The following is a 16,911-nucleotide window of genomic DNA, read 5'->3' on the forward strand; positions in this document are numbered from 1 at the left end:
CTGCGACATTCCCGCGACATTCCTGCATCATTCCCGCTGCATTCCTGTGCCATTCCCACAATATTCCTGCGACATTCCTGTGCCATTCCCACAATATTCCTGCTGCATTCCTGCTGCATTCCCGCGACATTCCCGCCACATTCCCACGATATTCCTGTGATATTCCTGTGACGTTCCCACGACATTCCTGCTGCATTCCCGTAACATTCCTGTGCCATTCCCGTGCCATTCCCGCTGCATTCCCGTGATATTCCTGCGACATTCCTGCAACATTCCCGCTGCATTCCCGCGACATTCCCGCTGCATTCCCGTGACATTCCCGCTGCATTCCCGCTGCATTCCCGCTCCTTTCCCTCCTGCCCACAGCTGACCCACGGAGTGATGAACAAGGAGCTCAAGTACTGCAAGAACCCCGAGGACCTGGAGTGCAACGAGAACGTCAAACACAAAACCAAGGAATACATCAAGAAGTACATGCAGAAATTCGGGATCCTCTACAAGCCCAAAGAGGACACGGAGCTGGAATAGCCCCTGGAAAAACAACACAAATCCCCCCGGCCCTCGGGAGCCTCGATTCCCAGCGGGATTCGCCTTCCCAGCCACCAACCTGTGAATTTATTATTATTATTAATTATTATTATTATTATTATTATTATTCTGATGATGCCGACAACGATGGATTTTGGGTTTTTTTAAAGAAAACAAAACTTGGTTCCCGTCGCCGAGGATGAGCCGGGCTTTTCCGAGCCCGCTTCTCCCGATCCAGGCTTTCCCAAGCCCGGCTCTCCCGGCGCTGCTCCCAAACTCTGTATTATATTTTAACCTATATGTGAATATATTGATAATAATTTGCTTTTTTTTTTCCCCCCCTGTTGCTTTCAGCCCCAAAAATGCCAATCCCACGGGAATGTTGATTTTGGGGCTTATTCCCGGATTTTATTTTTATTTTTATTTTATTTTTAATTTTGAATTTTTTTTGGTTGTTTCCTCGGTTTTAACTTTCGGTTCTGCGAGGTTTTTTCCCTGTAAATACTGCGGATTTCTGGCCATGTTGATAAGATTGATTTTACTGCTTCGAGCATTTTACTTTATCCAATTTTTACGGAACTTTTTATGTAAAAAAAAAAGGAAAAAAAAAAAAAGAGAAAAAAAAAGAGAAAAAAATAAAAAAATCAAAAGAAAAAAAAAACATAAAAGAAAAAAAAACCCCAAACCAAACCCCAAAATCGAGGCTGGGTGGGGCCACAAGGGGGACCTGGTTTGGGATGTCCCCTCTCCTTTGGGGAGCTCCTGTCACCCTCAGCATTCCCGGGAATCTGGAGCCTCTGGGAAGGGAAGTTTGGGGTGACCTGGGAGCGTTTTGGGGCTTTTTCTGTCCCCGGTGCCACCTTGGGATCTTCAGGGTGTCCCCTCCTCCTCCTCGGGCCACGTGGGGACATCCCAGGGACCCCAAGGACAGGGGGGTGGGGACAGAGGGACACCCGAGACACATCCTGGGGACACCGAGGACACGGATCCTGGTGACTCGTGGACACCTTAGGACACATTCCAGGGACAAAGGGACACCTGGGGACACTCAGGGGACACAGGGATACACCCGGGACACCTGGGGACACTCAAGGGACACAGGGATACACCTGGGACACCTGGGGACACTCGGGACACGCACGGACACAGCCGAGGACACAAACGCTGGTGGCACCCGGTGACACCTTTAATGCCCATCCACCATCCCACCCCCAAGAATCCCTAAAAAAGTACAAAAAGCCACGTAAAAAAACTTCCCCCGGGAATCGGGAGCGCGGCCCGGAGCGGCCGGGGGTGTCACACGGCGGAGGTGACATCGCCCGGAGCCACCGGGGGTGTCACACGGCGGAGGTGACATCGCCCGGAGCCGCCGCTCCCAGCTCCAGGAGCCGCTCCAGCTCTCCCGGCTCCTCCGGGCGCTGCGGGAGCTCGGGGGGCGCTGCGGGGACAGACGGGCTCAGCACCCCGCAATTCCCGCAATTCCCGCAATTCCAGCAATTCCCGCAATTCCCGCAATTCCCGCAATTCCCGCAACTCCTGCCGGGACCCCCGGGGCAGCTTCCCAACCCCCCCCGGGAGGTGTGCGGGACCCCCGAGCCCCTGCGGGGGCTCCCCGATCCCATCCAGGCGCTCCGTGATCCCATTCAATCCCCATCCTCATCCCAAATCCCATCTCATCCCAGTGATCCCATCCCATCCCATCCCATCCCATCCCATCCCATCCCATCCCATCCCATCCCATCCCGTCCACCCCAAAATTCCCAGGTACCCCCAAACCCTGACCCTCCCCAAATCCCCCAGCCCCTGTCCCTTGTCCCCCTGTCCCCCTGTCCTGTCCCCCTGTCCCCCAGTCCTGCTGTCCCGTCCCCCTGTCCTCCTGTCCCTTGTCCCCCTGTCCCGCTGTCCCCTGTCCCGCTGTCCCCTGTCCCGCTGTCCCTGTCCCGCTGTCCCCCTGTGCCGCTGTCTGTCCCCTGTCCCCCTGTCCCCTCTCCCCCTGTCCCCTGTCTGTTCCCTGTCCCAATCCCTGTCCCCCTGTCCCCAGCCCCTGTCCCCCTGTCCCCTGTCCCAATCCCTGTCCCATGTCCCAATCCCTGTCCCCATGTCCCCTGTCCCCTATCCCCTGTCCCTGTCCCCTGTCCCCTGTCCCAATCCCTGTTCCCTGTCCCAATCCCTGTCCCCTGCCCCTGTCCCGTCCCTGTCCCCTGTCCCTGTCCCCTGTCCCTGTCCCGTGTCCCAATCCCTGTCCCCTCTCCCCGTGTCCCTGTCCCGGGTCTCTCACGGTGCTGTTGGGGCTCCCCGCAGGTGCCGCTGTCCCCCCGCAGTTTCTCGGCGTCCCCCGCGTCCCGGGCCTTGTGCAGCTGCCGCCTCCTCCGGCAGCCGCGGCAGCTGCGGGGACAGCGCGGCCCCGGTACCGGTCAGGGTCACGGTACCGGTACCGGTCCGGGTCAGGGTCGGGGTCAGGGTCAGGGTCCCGGTCTCAGTCAGGGTCAGGGTCCCGGTTCCGGTCCCGGTCGGGGTCAGGGTCAGGGTCCCGGTCTCACTCAGGGCCCCGGTCCCGGTTCCGGTCCCAGTCAGGGTCAGGGTCCCGGTCTCAGTCAGGGTCCCGGTCCCGGTTCCGGTCCCGGTCGGGGTCAGGGTCAGGGTCCCGGTCTCAGTCAGGGTCCCGGTTCCGGTTCGGGTCAGGGTCCCGGTCCCGGTTCGGGTCCCGGTTCCGGTCCCGGTCCGGGTCCGGCCCCGCACTCACCACTTGAAGGCCACGTACGCCAGGAGCCCCAGGACGAGCGCGGCCAGGAGCGCGCAGTAGAGCGGGATGATGTCCCCGGGGGGCGCCTCGGGGGGGGACCCCGACACCGGCGGCGTCACCCGGGGCTCCCCCGACACCCCCGCGGTCCCCTCGGGCAGCGGCGCCGCCGCCTCGCCTGCGGGAACCCCCCAAAAACACCGGAATATCGTGCCTCAGTTTCCCCTTGGAGGGGGGCGGGGGGGAGAGCCCCGGTTCGGGGGTCACCCCCTGAGGGAAACTGAGGCACAATGAGGGGGGGGAATGAGGGGGGGGGAAGGGGAAACTGAGGCACAAAAAGGGAGAACGGGAGAAAACGGGGGAAACTGAGGCACAAAAGGGAACGAGGTGAAAGAAAGGGAAACTGAGGCACGGAAACGGGAAATTAAGGAGCGATGAGGGGAAACTGAGGCACAAAGGGGAAACTGAGGCACAAAAGGGAATGAGGTGAAAGAAAGGGAAACTGAGGCACAAAAAGGAGGAATGAGGTAAAAAAGGGAAACTGAGGCACGGAAACGGGAAACTAAGGAGTGATGAGAGGAAACTGAGGCACAAAAGGAGAAATTAAGGGGCATCATGGGGAAACTGAGGCACAAAGGGGAAACTGAGGCAAAAAAATGGGAAATTAAGGAGGGATGAGGGGAAACTGAGGCACAAAGGGGAAACTGAGGCACAAAAAGGGGAAATTAAGGAGGGATGAGGGGAAACTGAGGCACAAGGGGAAACTGAGGCACGAAAACGGGAAATTAAGGAGCGAAGAGGGGAAACTGAGGCACAAAGGGGAAACTGAGGCACAAAAAGGGGAAATTAAGGAGGGATGAGGGGAAACTGAGGCACAAAGGGGAAACTGAGGCACAAAAGGAGAAATTAAGGGGCAGCATGGGGAAACTGAGGCACAGAGGGGAAAATTGAGGCACAAAAAGGAAACTGAGGCACAAAAACGAGAAATTAAGGGGCATCATGGGGAGACTGAGGCACAAAGGGGAAACAGGCAAAAAAACGGGAAATTAAGGAGCGATGAGGGGAAACTGAGGCACAGAGGGGAAACTGAGGCACGAAAAGGGGAAATTAAGGAGTGAAGAGGGGAAACTGAGGCACAATATGGGAAATTAAGGAATGACACGAGGAAACTGAGGCAGACAGGACGTGGGAAACTGAGGCACAAAAGGAGAAATTAAGGGGCAACATGGGGAAACTGAGGCACAGAGGGGAAAACTGAGGCACAAAAAGGAAACTGAGGCACAAAAACGGGAAATTAAGAAGCAATGAGGGGAAACTGAGGCACAAGGGAGAAACAGGCACAAGGGGGAAACTGAGGCACAAAAGGAGAAATTAAGGGGGAACATGGGGAAACTGAGGCACAAAGGGGAAATTGAGGCATGAAAACGGGAAAATAAGGAGAAATTAAGGGGGAACTGAGGCATAAAGGGGAAACTGAGGCACAAAGGACCCCCCGGGGGGCGCTGCCACTCACGGGTGCAGGGCGGGCAGGGCGGGCACGGCTCCTCGGGCTCCTCCTCCGCGGGGCTCCGCGCTGGGGGGCGGAATTGGGGGTTTTGGGGTGGATTTTGGGGTGGTTTTGGGGCTGTTTCTGGGGGTGATTTTTGGGGTTGTTTTGGGGTGTTTTTGGGATGGTTTGGGGTTGGCTTTGGGGTTGGTTTTTAGGGTGTTTCTGGGGCTGTTTTTGGGGTGTTTTGGTCTGTTTTTAGGGTGTTTTGGGGTTGTTTTTGGGGTAATTTTTGGGGCTATACCTGGGGTGTTTTTTGGGCTGTTTTTGGGCTCTTTTTGGGATGTTTTTGGGGCTGGTTTGGGGGTTATTTTTGGGGCTATATCTGAGGTGGTTTGGGGGCTGGTTTTGGGGTGTTTTTGGGATGTTTTTGGGGTTCGGGGTGTTTGGGCTGTTTCTGGGGCTGTTTTTGGGTTATTTTGGGTCTGTTTTTGGGGTTCGGGGTGTTTGGGCTGTTTTTGGGATGTTTTTGGGATGTTTTTGGGGGCTGGTTTTGGGGTTATTTTTGGGGCTATATCTGGGGTGGTTTGGGGGCTGTTTTTGGAGTGGTTTTGGGATGTTTTTGGGTGTTTTTGGGGTTCGGGGTGTTTGGGGTACTCACTGCGGGCGCAGGGCGGGCAGCGGCTGTCGCAGGGCTCGGGGACACCGGGGGGACACGGGGGACACCCCCCAGCCCGGGCTGGCACCTGCGGGCACAGCCAGGCGCCTGCCTCAGTTTCCCCTTCATCCCCTCCAGGATTCCCAGCGGGATCCCGGCCCCAAAACCGTGGGAAGAGCGGGAGGGGGGGATTGAGGAGCGGGAAAAATAAACAACGATGAGGAAGGGAAAGAAACGGATCAAAAGGAAAGAGGGAAAAGGAAATAAAAGAGTAAATAAAAACGAGATCAAAGGCGTTGGGATGGGAAGGAGCGAAGAGAAATGAAGGGAATGAAAGGAAGGAAAGGAAGGGAAAAGCTGAACTAAATTAAAATGGGAGGAGGGAAATAAAGGAAAATAAAATAGGATGAAATAAAACGGGGAAAATGAAGTAGAATTTAAAAAGGAAAATTAAAAGGGGAAAATAAAGTGAAATTCAAAAAAGGAGAATGAAGTAAAAGAGGAAAATAAAACTAAAAAAAAAATTGGAAAGGATGGTTAAAATAAAATTGAAAATAAAATTAGAAAAAGGAAAATAAAGAGAAAATAAACCAGGAAAATAAAAGAAAATAAACCAGGAAAATAAAAGAAAATAAACCAGGAAAATCAAAGAAAATAAAGAGGAAAAAATGGAGGCAAACGGAATAAAATGAAAGAAAAGGAACCGAACAGAAATGGCCCAAAATGAACCGAACCAAGCCCAAAAAACTTCAACAAAAGCCACGAAGCGAAGTGACCCGGAGCGCCCCGGGGGCAGCGGGAGATCCGGCCCCGGTCCCGATCCCATTCCCGATCCCATTCCCAATCCCGGTCCCGATCCAATCCCGGTCCCAATCCCGATCCCGGTCCCGATCCCGACCCAATCCCGATCCCAATCCCGGTCCCAATCCCGGTCCCAATCCCAATCCCGATCCCATCCCGGTCGCAATCCCGGTCCCGATCCCGGTCCCGATCCCGACCCAATCCCGGTCCCAATCCCAATCCCGACCCAATCCCGGTCGCAATCCCGTTCCCAATCCCGGTCCCGGTCCCGATCCCATCCCGGTCCCGTCCCGCCCGCACCGGGCTCAGCAGCAGCAGCAGCAGCGGCACCGGGAGCGGCCGCATCGCCGGGACCGGCCCGGGACCCCGTTCCGAGCGGGGCCGAACCGCTCCGAACCGCTCCCGTCCCGTCCGGCCCCGCTCGGTCCCGGTTCGGCCCCGCTCGGTCCCGGTTAGTTCCCTCTCGGCTCCCCTCGGTCCCGGTTCGGCCCCGCTCGGCTCCCCCCGGTCCCGGTTCGGTCTCTCTCGGCTCCCCTCGGTCCCGGTTCGGTCCCTCTCGGCTCCCCCCGGTCCCGGTTCGGTCCCTCTCGGCTCTCCTCGGTCCCGGTTCGGTCCCTCTCGGCTCTCCTCGGTCCCGGTTCGGTCCCTCTCGGCTCTCCTCGGTCCCGGTTCGGTCCCTCTCGGCTCTCCTCGGTCCCGGTTCGGTCCCTCTCGGCTCTCCTCGGTGCCGGTTCGGTCCCTCTCGGCTCTCCTCGGTGCCGGTTCGGTCTCTCTCGGCTCTCCTCGGTGCCGGTTCGGTCTCTCTCGGCTCTCCTCGGTGCCGGTTCGGTCCCTCTCGGCTCTCCTCGGTGCCGGTTCGGTCCCGGTTCGGTCCCTCTCGGCTCTCTTCGGCCGCCCCTTCGCGCCAGGGCCGGGCCGGGCTGGGCGTGGCTCCCCCGGGCAGGGCCGGGCGGGGCGCGCTCCCATTGGCTGAGCGCGGCATGGGGGGCGTGGCCAAGCCTGGAGCCCTGCCCCTCTCAGCCCCCGGGGTCGCGGGTTCGAGTCCCGCCCGGGGCTCTCCCATCGGGACGGCTCCAACTTGGGCCGGACCGGACCGGGCTGGGATCGAGGGCACCGGAGGGGCGGCGTCACCCCCTCCCCCCTCCACCTCCCCAGGGCTCTTCCCCGGGGGAATAAATGCCTGGAAGCGGGAGAAGCAGCTTTATTGAGCCTCGGTGTGGGTGCAGCGCCTGGGGGAGCGCGGGGGTCTCAGAGCGGGCGCAGCATCCCGGCGTGGGTGGGGGGACGTGGAGTGGGTGCAGAGTGCGGGGATGGGTGCAGGTGTGGGGATGGGTGTGGGGATGGGTGCAGGGTGCGGAGATGGGTGCAGGTGTGGGGATGGGTGCAGGATGCAGGGATGGGTGCAGGATGCAGGGATGGGTGCAGCATGCAGGGATTGGGTGCAGGATGCAGGGATGGGTGCAGGATGCAGGGATGGGTGCAGGATGCAGGGATGGGTGCGGGGATGGGTGCAGGATGCAGGGATGGGTGCAGGATGCAGGGATGGGTGCAGGATGCAGGGATGGGTGCAGCATGCAGGGATGGGTGCAGGGTCTTGGAGTGAGTGCAGCATCCCGTGTGGATGCAGGAGCTGGCCGTGGGTGCAGGGTTTGGATGTGGGTGTGGGACCCCAGTGGGGCTGTGGGACCCCAGCGTGGGTGCACAGAGTGACTTGGAGAGGGTGCGGGGTCTTGGTCCAGGGTCAGGGTCCGGGTCCAGGTGCAGGGTCCGGGTCCCGGTGCGGGGTCTGGGTCCGGGTTCATCCCACCGGATTCTCTGCTCTCTCCTCTCTACCAGCCACGCACGGGGTGCCAGAGCTCCACAACCTTCCCGGCAGCGTGCACGAAGTACACGGGGTGCATGGCAGCTGTGGCACAGGCCTGGGACAGAGGGGACACCGAGCTGGGACAGGGGACACTGAGCTGGGACAGGGGACACTGAGCAGTGACACAGCGTGGGACAGGGGACACTGAGCTGTGACACAGCCTGGGACAGGGGACACTGAGCTGTGACACAGCCGGGGACAGCAGCGACACGCGGCTCTGACACTCACATGGAACGGGATGAGCGCCAAGGTGCTTCCCAGCGGGAATTGCTCGAAATCCAACTCCCCATCCACAGCCTCCACCTGCCCGTGCTCCTGGGTCAGCCCCACCAGCCTGCGGGGACACTGCTGTCACCTCCCGCCCCTCCCGTCCCCCCTCACCCCGCAGCCCCCCGCGGGTGTCACCGGAGCTGGGGGTGTCCCTCGATGGCAGCACAGCCCGGGGGTCCCTGGTCGCGGCCGTGCAGGCTCAGGGCGGCCCAGCCGCAGTCCAGCAGCAGCTGCCCGCGGTGGCGATAGTGGCCGATCACCCTGCTGAGGACACGGATCGCCACCTCCTCGGGCCGGCAGCAGCCCAGCTGCGTCTGCTGCAGGTCTGGAACGGGGGGACGAGGGCTCAGCCCGGAGCTGTCGCACGCTCGGGGGGTCCCGGGGGTCCCGGGGGACCCGTCCCGCTCACCGTAGAAGAGGTAATTGCCCGGGTGCACCTCGGTGAGCTGCGACATCTCCGGCACAGGGTGGCTGCAGGACGGCGTGGAGCCGATGGTGGCCTGGGGACACGGGATCCCCTCCCGCCGCAGCCTGGGGACACGCGGGGGGCACCTCTGGGTCACCCCCAGGTGAGCAGAGGTGGGTCCTGCGCCTCTGGGTGCCCCAGATGTGCCAGGGAGCCCCCAAACACTCAAGGGAGCCATCCAGATGTGGCAGGGATGAACTCAAGGTGTGCTGGGGGACACATCCAGATGTGCCCAGCTGCCAGCCAGATGTGCCCGAGAGCCCCCTCAAAGGCTCAGGGCTGGTGTGTGTCCCTCCAGATCCCCCCCAGATGTGCCCGAGATCCACCCGTGTGAGCGGGACACCCCCCAGATGTTTTACAGCACTCCCAGATGTGTCTGAGAGCCCCCAGAGGTGCTGGAGACCCCTCCAGGTGGTTCTGGGAGCCCCCAGATGTGCCGGGCACCTCCCGAAGATGTGCGAGGGTGCCGCCAGATGTGCCCGGGAGGCTCCAGATGTGCCAGAGATCATCCAGATGTGCCAGACATCCCACCCCGGGGATGTGTCAGGGCTCCCTCGCTGGTGCCGAGACCTCTCCCAGATATTTCTGGAGCCCCAGATGTGCCCGAGCACACCCAGATGTGCCCAGATTTTGGGGAGGGGGTGGCATTCGGGGGTTCCCCACCATTCCCCGGGCTGGGGCGGGCCGGTGACCCCCAGGCCGTGTCCCCAGGTGGGGACATCGCCGTTCCTGGAGGTTCCTCCCCCTTTTCCCATCCGGCCGCAATTCCCTGCAGGATGCGGACCCCCGCCGGGTTGAAAGGGTGGCGGGGACGAGGGAGGGGACAATGGCCCGGGTCACAACCCGACACCGCAGCCACATCAAAGGCCGGCGGCGCCGCCAGCACCCCCCGGCTCCCCCCGAGGGGGGCTTTGAGGGCCCCTTTATGGGGGCGATTCGCATTTCCAACCCAGAGCCGCCTCCGTGACCCCTGGCGTCCCCAAATCCCTGGAATCCCGCTCATCCCGGCCACTCACGCGGTGACAAATTCCAGCACGGCGGCCGTGGTGTCCCTGGCGATGGCCTGGATGGCCGGGATGTCGCGACAGCCGTAGGTGTTCCCGCAGTGGGCGTAGACCCCCACCAGTGTCACCCGCTCCGGGGAGCCCAGGGCGATGGCCCGGGCCAGGCTCAGAGCCTCGGGGTCCGAGGGACGGATCCCGGCTGGGGAGGGGACGTGGGAAGGGGTTGGAGAGGGTGGCTGGGGGGGACACGCCGGGACAGGGCCCCCACGGAGTGTCCTGGGGGTGGGAATGTGGGAATGGGGTTGGAAAGGACGGGGATGGGGCTTTGGGGTCGCTTCTGGCCTGTTTTGTGGGCTGGGAAAAATGACTTTGGAGGGGTTGAGATGCTCCATCGAGGGTGGGATGGAGGATCTGAGGGAAGTGGGGATCCCTTCCCATGGAGAATTCTCAAATAACAGTTTTGGAAGGGTTGAGATCCTCCGTTGTGGGTGGGATGGAAGATCTGAGGGCTTGGAGGGACATGGGGATCCCTTCCCATGGAGAATCCTCAAATAACAATTTTGGAGGGGTTGAGATGCTCCATCATGATTGGGATGGAGGATCTGAGGGCTTGGAGGGACACAGGACACCATTCCCTGAGGAACATCCTCGATTAACGACTCTGGGAGGTTTCAATGTCCCATCCTGGTCGGGATGCCGGAGCCGGGATCACTCGGAGCATCCCAGCCCAGAGCCCACCCTGGCTGACCCCCCCTGGGGACAGGACACAAACGTCCCCTCCCCACACCCCGGGCTGGGATTTGGGGCTCACCTACCCCGGGCATTCCCGCAGTCCAGCTTGAGCCAGACGAGCCAGCGCTTCCCGCCGGGAAGGGGGTTCTGGAGGAGCAGCTCCAGCCCCTGGGGGCTGTCCAGGAGCACCTGGAATTCCTGGAGGCGCTGGGCCAGCGCCGAGCACTTGGCCAGGCGCCAGCGCGGCACCGGGAAGGCGTAGAGGATGTCATCGAAACCGCCGGCCGCGAAGAACCGCGCCTCGGCCAGCGTGGACACCACGATGCCACGGCGCGTCCCACCCGTGGCCAGAGCCGCCCCTTCCCTGGGAACCGCGACGGAGGGAGGAGGAGGATCAGGGTGAGGGATACCAGGAGGATGGTGAGGGATACTGGAAAGGATAGTGAGGGATACTGGAAAGGATGGTGAGGGATACTGGGGAGGATGGGGGATACCAGGAGGATGGTGAGGGATACTGGGGAGGATGGTGAGGGATACCAGGAGGATGGCGAAGGATACTGGAGAGGATGGCGAGGGGTACTGGGAGGATGGTGAGGGATACTGGGGAGGATGGTGAGGGATACTGGGGAGGATGGTGAGGGATACTGGGGAGGATGGTGAGGGATACCAGGAGGATGGCGAAGGATACTGGAGAGGATGGCGAGGGGTACTGGGAGGATGGTGAGGGATACTGGGGAGGATGGCGAGGGATACTGGGGAGGATGGTGAGGGATACTGGAGAGGATGGCGAGGGATACTGGGGAGGATGGTGAGGGATACTGGGGAGGATGGTGAGGGATACCAGGGAGGATGGTGAGGGATACTGGAGAGGATGGCGAGGCATACTGGGGAGGATGGTGAGGGATACTGGAGAGGATGGCGAGGGGTACTGGGAGGATGGTGAGGGATACTGGGAGGATGGTGAGGGATACTGGAGAGGATGGCGAGGGGTACTGGGAGGATGGTGAGGGATACTGGGAGGATGGTGAGGGATACTGGGGAGGATGGTGAGGGATACCGGGGAGGATGGTGAGGGATACCGGGAGGATGGTGAGGGATACTGGAAAGGATGGTGAGGGATACTGGGGAGGATGGTGAGGGATACTGGGGAGGATGGTGAGGGATACTGGGAGGATGGTGAGGGATACTGGGGAGGATGGGGGATACCAGGAGGATGGCGAGGGATACTGGAGAGGATGGTGAGGGATACTGGGAGGATGGTGAGGGATACTGGGAGGATGGTGAGGGATACTGGGGAGGATGGGGGATACCAGGAGGATGGTGAGGGATACTGGGGAGGATGGTGAGGGATACTGGGGAGGATGGTGAGGGATACTGGAAAGGATGGTGAGGGATACTGGGGAGGATGGTGAGGGATACTGGGGAGGATGGTGAGGGATACTGGGGAGGATGGGGGATACCAGGAGGATGGTGAAGGATACTGGGGAGGATGGTGAAGGATACTGGGGAGGATGGTGAAGGATACTGGGGAGGATGGTGAGGGATACTGGGAGGATGCTGGAGAAACTGGGGGATACCGGGAGGATACTGGAGAAACTGGGGGATACCGGGAGGACGGGGGGGATACTGGAGAAGGATTTCGGTGTGAGGATGGGGAGATGCTGGTGGGGAGAACCGGGTGAGGGTTGAGGGGGACATGGAGGGATGCGGGAAGATGCCGGAGGGGTTTTGGGGAGACCCCGGGGGGAACTGGGGGCGCGGGGGTCTCACTCACAGAGTTTTGTGGGTTTTGACGTGGGGCCGCAGGCGCAGCCCCAGCGCCCGGCAGCGCTCCCGCATCCGCTCGGCGTTCCCGTGCAGCGTGTCCCGGTCCAGGATCAGCGCCGGGGTGGGCAACTGCTCCAGGGGGGCTCCCAGCCAGGAGCTGGGAATGTGGGGAGGGGGGTGGGAACCTGCCGGGAACCCCCCGAACCTAAACCCACCCAGAACCCCCAAACCCGCCCCTGCCCGTCCCTGTCCCCAGAGGGGGTTGGGTGGTGGCTCTTCCTCCTGGGGCATCAGCCAGGGGATTCCTGGAGCAGGGGGATACCGGGACTGGGAGAGTGGGAACGGGAGGAGCGGGACAGCCTGGGACAGCCTGGGACAACCTGGGACAGCCTGGGACAACCTGGGACATCGGGGACAGCCTGGGACATCGGGGACAGCCTGGGACATCGGGGACAGCCTGGGACAACCTGGGACATCGGGGACAGCCTGGGACAACCTGGGACATCGGGGACAGCCTGGGACAACCTGGGACATCGGGGACAACCTGGGACATCGGGGACAGCCTGGGACATCGGGGACAACCTGGGACAGCAGGGACAGCCTGGGACAACCTGGGACAACCTGGGACAGCCTGGGACATCGGGGACAACCTGGGACATCGGGGACAGCCTGGGACATCGGGGACAGCCTGGGACAGCCTGGGACATCGGGGACAACCTGGGACAGCAGGGACATCTGGGACATCGGGGACATCGGGGACAGCCCGGGACAGCCTGGGACATCGGGGACAGCCTGGGACAACCTGGGAGAGCCTGGGACATCGGGGACAGCCTGGGACATCGGGGACAGCCTGGGACATCGGGGAAATCGGGGACAGCCTGGGACAACCTGGGACATCGGGGACAGCCTGGGACACTGGGGACAGCCTGGGACAGCCTGGTACATCTGGGACAGCCTGGGACATCGGGGACAACCTGGGACAGCCTGGGACACTGGGGACAGCCTGGGACAGCCTGGTACATCTGGGACAGCCTGGGACATCGGGGACAACCTGGGACAGCCTGGGACACTGGGGACAGCCTGGGACAGCCTGGTACATCTGGGACAGCCTGGGACATCGGGGACAACCTGGGACAGCCTGGGACAACCTGGGACATCGGGGACAGCCCCGGACAGCCTGGGACATCGGGGACAGCCTGGGACAACCTGGGTCACCTTGGATAGGGAGACCGGAAGCAGGGATACCTGGGACTGGAATCTATGGAACAGGGAGTGGGACACCTGGGATGGGAAACCTCGGATGGAAAAACCGGGACAGAAAAGCTGGGAGTGGAAAACCTGGGATGGGAAACCTGGGAGTGGGAAACTTGGGATGGAAAAGCTGGAATGGAAAAGCTGAGAGTGGAAAAGCTGGAATGGAAAAACTGGGATGCAAAAGCTGGAGTGGGATATACGGACCCCATTGGAACAGCTGGGATGGGGACACGGGCCAGAGGGACACCAGGCACAGGGACAGTGGGAAAAGGGACATTTTTGGGAGGGGGAAGGGATCCTTGGGAACAGGATGCCCGGAACTGGGTCACCCGGGACGGGGCCAAAATCCGGGAACAGGGACACCAATCCAACCTCCAGCGGGACGGGAACAGCCTCCAGCAGCGCGACCTGGCGCTGTCCCCTCCCTGCCCTGCCCTGCCCACCTGTCCGTGTGTCCGTCCATGGCTCCGGCCCGCTGCTCCCGGCTGGCTCCGGTGCCCCGCGTGACAAGGAGCGGGGACAAGGAGCGGGGACAAGGGTCAGTGCCAGCCCGGGGGCCTCGCCGGGGTGGCGGGGCCGGCCAGCGGCCAGGAGCGGCTGCCAGCTCCGGGAACAGGCGGCTCCGGGAGGGAGCGCCGGGAGCTGGGCGTGCTCGGGGGGCTGAGAGCCCCAAACCCGCGACACGGGGGGGCTGAGGCTGCTCGAGCTGGGGGGGCTGCTGGGGAGCCACGGGCCCCGCTGGGACATGGGGGGACACAGCTGGTGCTGCTGAAACCCCCCCCAAACTCGTGACACGTGTGGGGAGCTGCTGAGACCCCCCCCTAAACTCGTGACACGTGTGGGGAGCTGCTGAGATCACCCAAATTCTGATGTTTGGCTCCTCCCCAAACTCTGAGCTGAGACCCCCCCCACAAATGAGGGTGCAGAGCTGCTGAGACCCCCTAAACTTGTGACACATGTGTGGAGCTGTTGAGACCCCCCCCCAAACTCGTGACATGGAGGTGCAGAGCTGCTGGGACCCCTCAAACTCATGATATGGGGGTGCAGAGCTGTGGGACCCCCCAAATTCGTGATATGGGGGTGCAGAACTCCTGGGACCCCCCAAATTCATGACATGGGGGTGCAGAGCTGCTGAGACCCCCCAAACTCGTGATATGGGGGTGAAGAGCTGCTGAGACCCCCCAAATTCATGACATGAGGATGCAGAGCTGCTGAGACTCCCCCAAAACTCGTGACATGGGGGTGAAGAGCTGCTGGGACCCCCCCAAACTCGTGACATGGGGGTGCAGAGCTGTTGAGACCCCCCAAACTCGTGGCACGTGGATGAAGTGTCACCGAGCCCCACCCCAGTGGTGACAGCAGTGTCCCCGCGCCCCCCACGCAGGACACCGGAGTGGGGGGGGACACGGGGGGGACACACCCAGGAGGGGCCGTGACCCCATCCTGGGGCAGCCACGGGCCTCACACCTGGATTTCCCACAGATATATTATTATTATTATTATTATTAATTAATAATAACAATTCTTTTTCTGTAAAAGCTCTAAAAATGGATAGAAATAAAAAATAACGGGGGGAAGGGGGGACACCCACACGCTGCTGGCTCCTGGCCAGCACGGCGGGGGGGGCTGTGTCACCCCCCGTTCCCAGCGAGGGGTGCCCAGCTCCTCCTGCCCCCCACCCTGCTGCGGGAACGGGGGAAGCGTCCCCCGAAAACCCGGGGAGGGCTGGACACCCCAGCGGGGCTGGATAAGGCCACGGATGTCGGGCAGGGCGGGGCTCTCTGGGCCCCTCTCGGTACCCGGGGGTCCCCCGCTCCGTGTGGGGGGCACGGGACCCCCGGGCTGGGTGGTGGGTGCCTGCCTAGGCCCTGCCCTCGGGGGAGGGGTTGTATTCCGTCTCTCCGGCCGACACCTGGGAGATGCGCCGTGTGGAGCGCCACAGCCGCCGGTGGAACTGGCCCGGCCGCACCTGGGGATGGGGGGTGAGCGCCGTTCCCATCCCCAAATCCTTTATCCATCCCCTTCTCCATCCCCATCCCAAGGTCCTCGTCTCCTTCTCCAACCCCTTCTCCATCCCCATCCCATTCCAAGATCCTCAACCCCTTCTCCAACCCCTTTCTCATCCCCTTCTCCATCCCCATCCCATTCCAAGATCCTCAACCCCTTCTCCAACCCCTTTCTCATCCCCTTCTCCATCCCCATCCCATTCCAAGATCCTCAACCCCTTCTCCAACCCCTTTCTCATCCCCTTCTCCATCCCCATCCCATTCCAAGATCCTCAACCCCTTCTCCACCCTCTTCCTCATCCCCTTCTCCATCCCCATCCCATTCCAAGATCCTCAACCTCCATCCCTATTTCCTCTCAGTTTCTCATCCCACTCTTCCTCCTCATCCCTTCTCAGATATTCATCTGCTTCTCCATCCCATCCTCTTCTTTTTCCCCATTTCCATCCTCGTCTTCTTCCAGATCCTCATCCTTTTCTCCATCCCCGTCCTCTTCACCATCCCCATCCCCTTCCAGATTCTCATCCTCTTCTCCATCCCAATCCCCTTCCCAAATCCCTTTATCCACCCCCATCTTCATCCCCTTCTCGGTCACCATCTCCTTCCAGACCCTCATCTCCACCCCATCCCTATCCCACATTCCCTGCCCACCCCAGCTCTGGAGAGGACACACCGATGTCCCCACCCCGGGAACACCCAGGGGACACCGAGCCACGTCCTGGCGTCCCGGGGGTCCCGCTCACCTCCGCGGGCTGCCCAGCTCCCACCACGATGAGCTTCCCGTCCTCCAGCCCCACCAGGATGTGGCTCCTCTCCTTGGTGACGGACACGCTGCGCACGGGCACGCGCATGGGCACCGGGGGCACGGCCGCCCTGAGGCTGGGGACACGAGCCATGGTGTGGGACATCACGGTGTGGGACACCACCACAGGGACACCACCACAAGGATACCACGGTGTGGGACACCATGGTGTGGGACACCAAGGCAGGGACATCATGGTGTGGGATACCACCACAGGGATACCACCACAGGGACACCATGGTGTGGGACATCACGGTGTGGGACACTAAGGCAGGGACACCACGGTGTGGGATACCACCACAGGGACACCATGGCTGGGACATCACGGTGTGGGACACCACGGTGTGGGATACCAAGGCAGGGACACCATGGGATGAGACACTATGGTGTGGGACATCATGGTGTGGGACATCACGGTGTGGGACACCAAGGCAGGGACACCACCACAGGGACACCATGGTGTGGGACATCATGGTGTGGGACACCTTGGTGTGGGACACCACAGTATGGGACACCATGGGAGGGACACCACCAC

The 16,911-nt window shown here is 61.3% G+C and overlaps 3 protein-coding genes and 1 long non-coding RNA gene across 5 annotated transcripts in view; 2 read left to right on the top strand and 2 right to left on the bottom strand.

Annotated features, from left to right (window-relative positions):
• Positions 1-1,164, top strand: part of SETD2 (SET domain containing 2, histone lysine methyltransferase) — a 55,157-nt gene extending 53,993 nt beyond the window's left edge. Inside the window, exon 21 of the mRNA XM_058830433.1 lies at positions 367-1,164. Within this exon, the coding sequence (XP_058686416.1) occupies positions 367-528 (162 nt within the window). The 3' untranslated portion in view covers positions 529-1,164. The remainder of the gene's footprint in view (positions 1-366) is intronic.
• A 6,437-nt stretch (positions 1,165-7,601) lies between these two features.
• On the bottom strand, positions 7,602-14,161 carry LOC131575260 (D-serine dehydratase-like). The gene is made up of 8 exons (XM_058830450.1): positions 14,014-14,161; positions 12,324-12,473; positions 10,633-10,913; positions 9,830-10,016; positions 8,757-8,878; positions 8,483-8,672; positions 8,306-8,411; positions 7,602-8,132 (listed from the first exon to the last, which is right to left on the bottom strand). The coding sequence occupies exons 1-8, from the start codon at positions 14,031-14,033 to the stop codon at positions 8,043-8,045; spliced, it is 1,146 nt and encodes a 381-aa protein (XP_058686433.1). The 5' UTR covers positions 14,034-14,161; the 3' UTR covers positions 7,602-8,042.
• On the top strand, positions 13,634-14,053 carry LOC131575269 (uncharacterized). The gene is made up of 2 exons (XR_009276749.1): positions 13,634-13,674; positions 13,761-14,053. It is a non-coding gene; the product is annotated as an uncharacterized LOC131575269 (long non-coding RNA).
• A 1,109-nt stretch (positions 14,162-15,270) lies between the features above and the next one.
• The window catches only part of NBEAL2 (neurobeachin like 2), a 32,682-nt gene continuing 31,041 nt past the window's right edge, over positions 15,271-16,911 (bottom strand). For both annotated transcript variants that reach the window (XM_058830432.1, XM_058830430.1), the window contains 2 exons: positions 16,318-16,453; positions 15,271-15,539 (listed from right to left, as the gene is read on the bottom strand). In XM_058830432.1, the coding sequence (XP_058686415.1) occupies positions 15,432-15,539; positions 16,318-16,453 (244 nt within the window). In that variant the 3' untranslated portion in view covers positions 15,271-15,431. The remainder of the gene's footprint in view (positions 15,540-16,317; positions 16,454-16,911) is intronic.

Source organism: Poecile atricapillus, chromosome 2 (assembly GCF_030490865.1).
Source record: "Poecile atricapillus isolate bPoeAtr1 chromosome 2, bPoeAtr1.hap1, whole genome shotgun sequence".
NCBI classification, from domain to species: domain Eukaryota; kingdom Metazoa; phylum Chordata; class Aves; order Passeriformes; family Paridae; genus Poecile; species Poecile atricapillus.

Coding starts and splice junctions, on each gene's coding strand:
- LOC131575260 (XM_058830450.1), bottom strand. CDS start 14,033: ATGGACGGACACACGGACAG. Junction 8,879..9,829: donor GTGCTGGAATTTGTCACCGC/GTGAGTGGCCGG, acceptor GCGTGTCCCCAG/GCTGCGGCGGGAGGGGATCC. Junction 8,412..8,482: donor GAGGGACACCCCCAGCTCCG/GTGACACCCGCG, acceptor GTGTCCCCGCAG/GCTGGTGGGGCTGACCCAGG.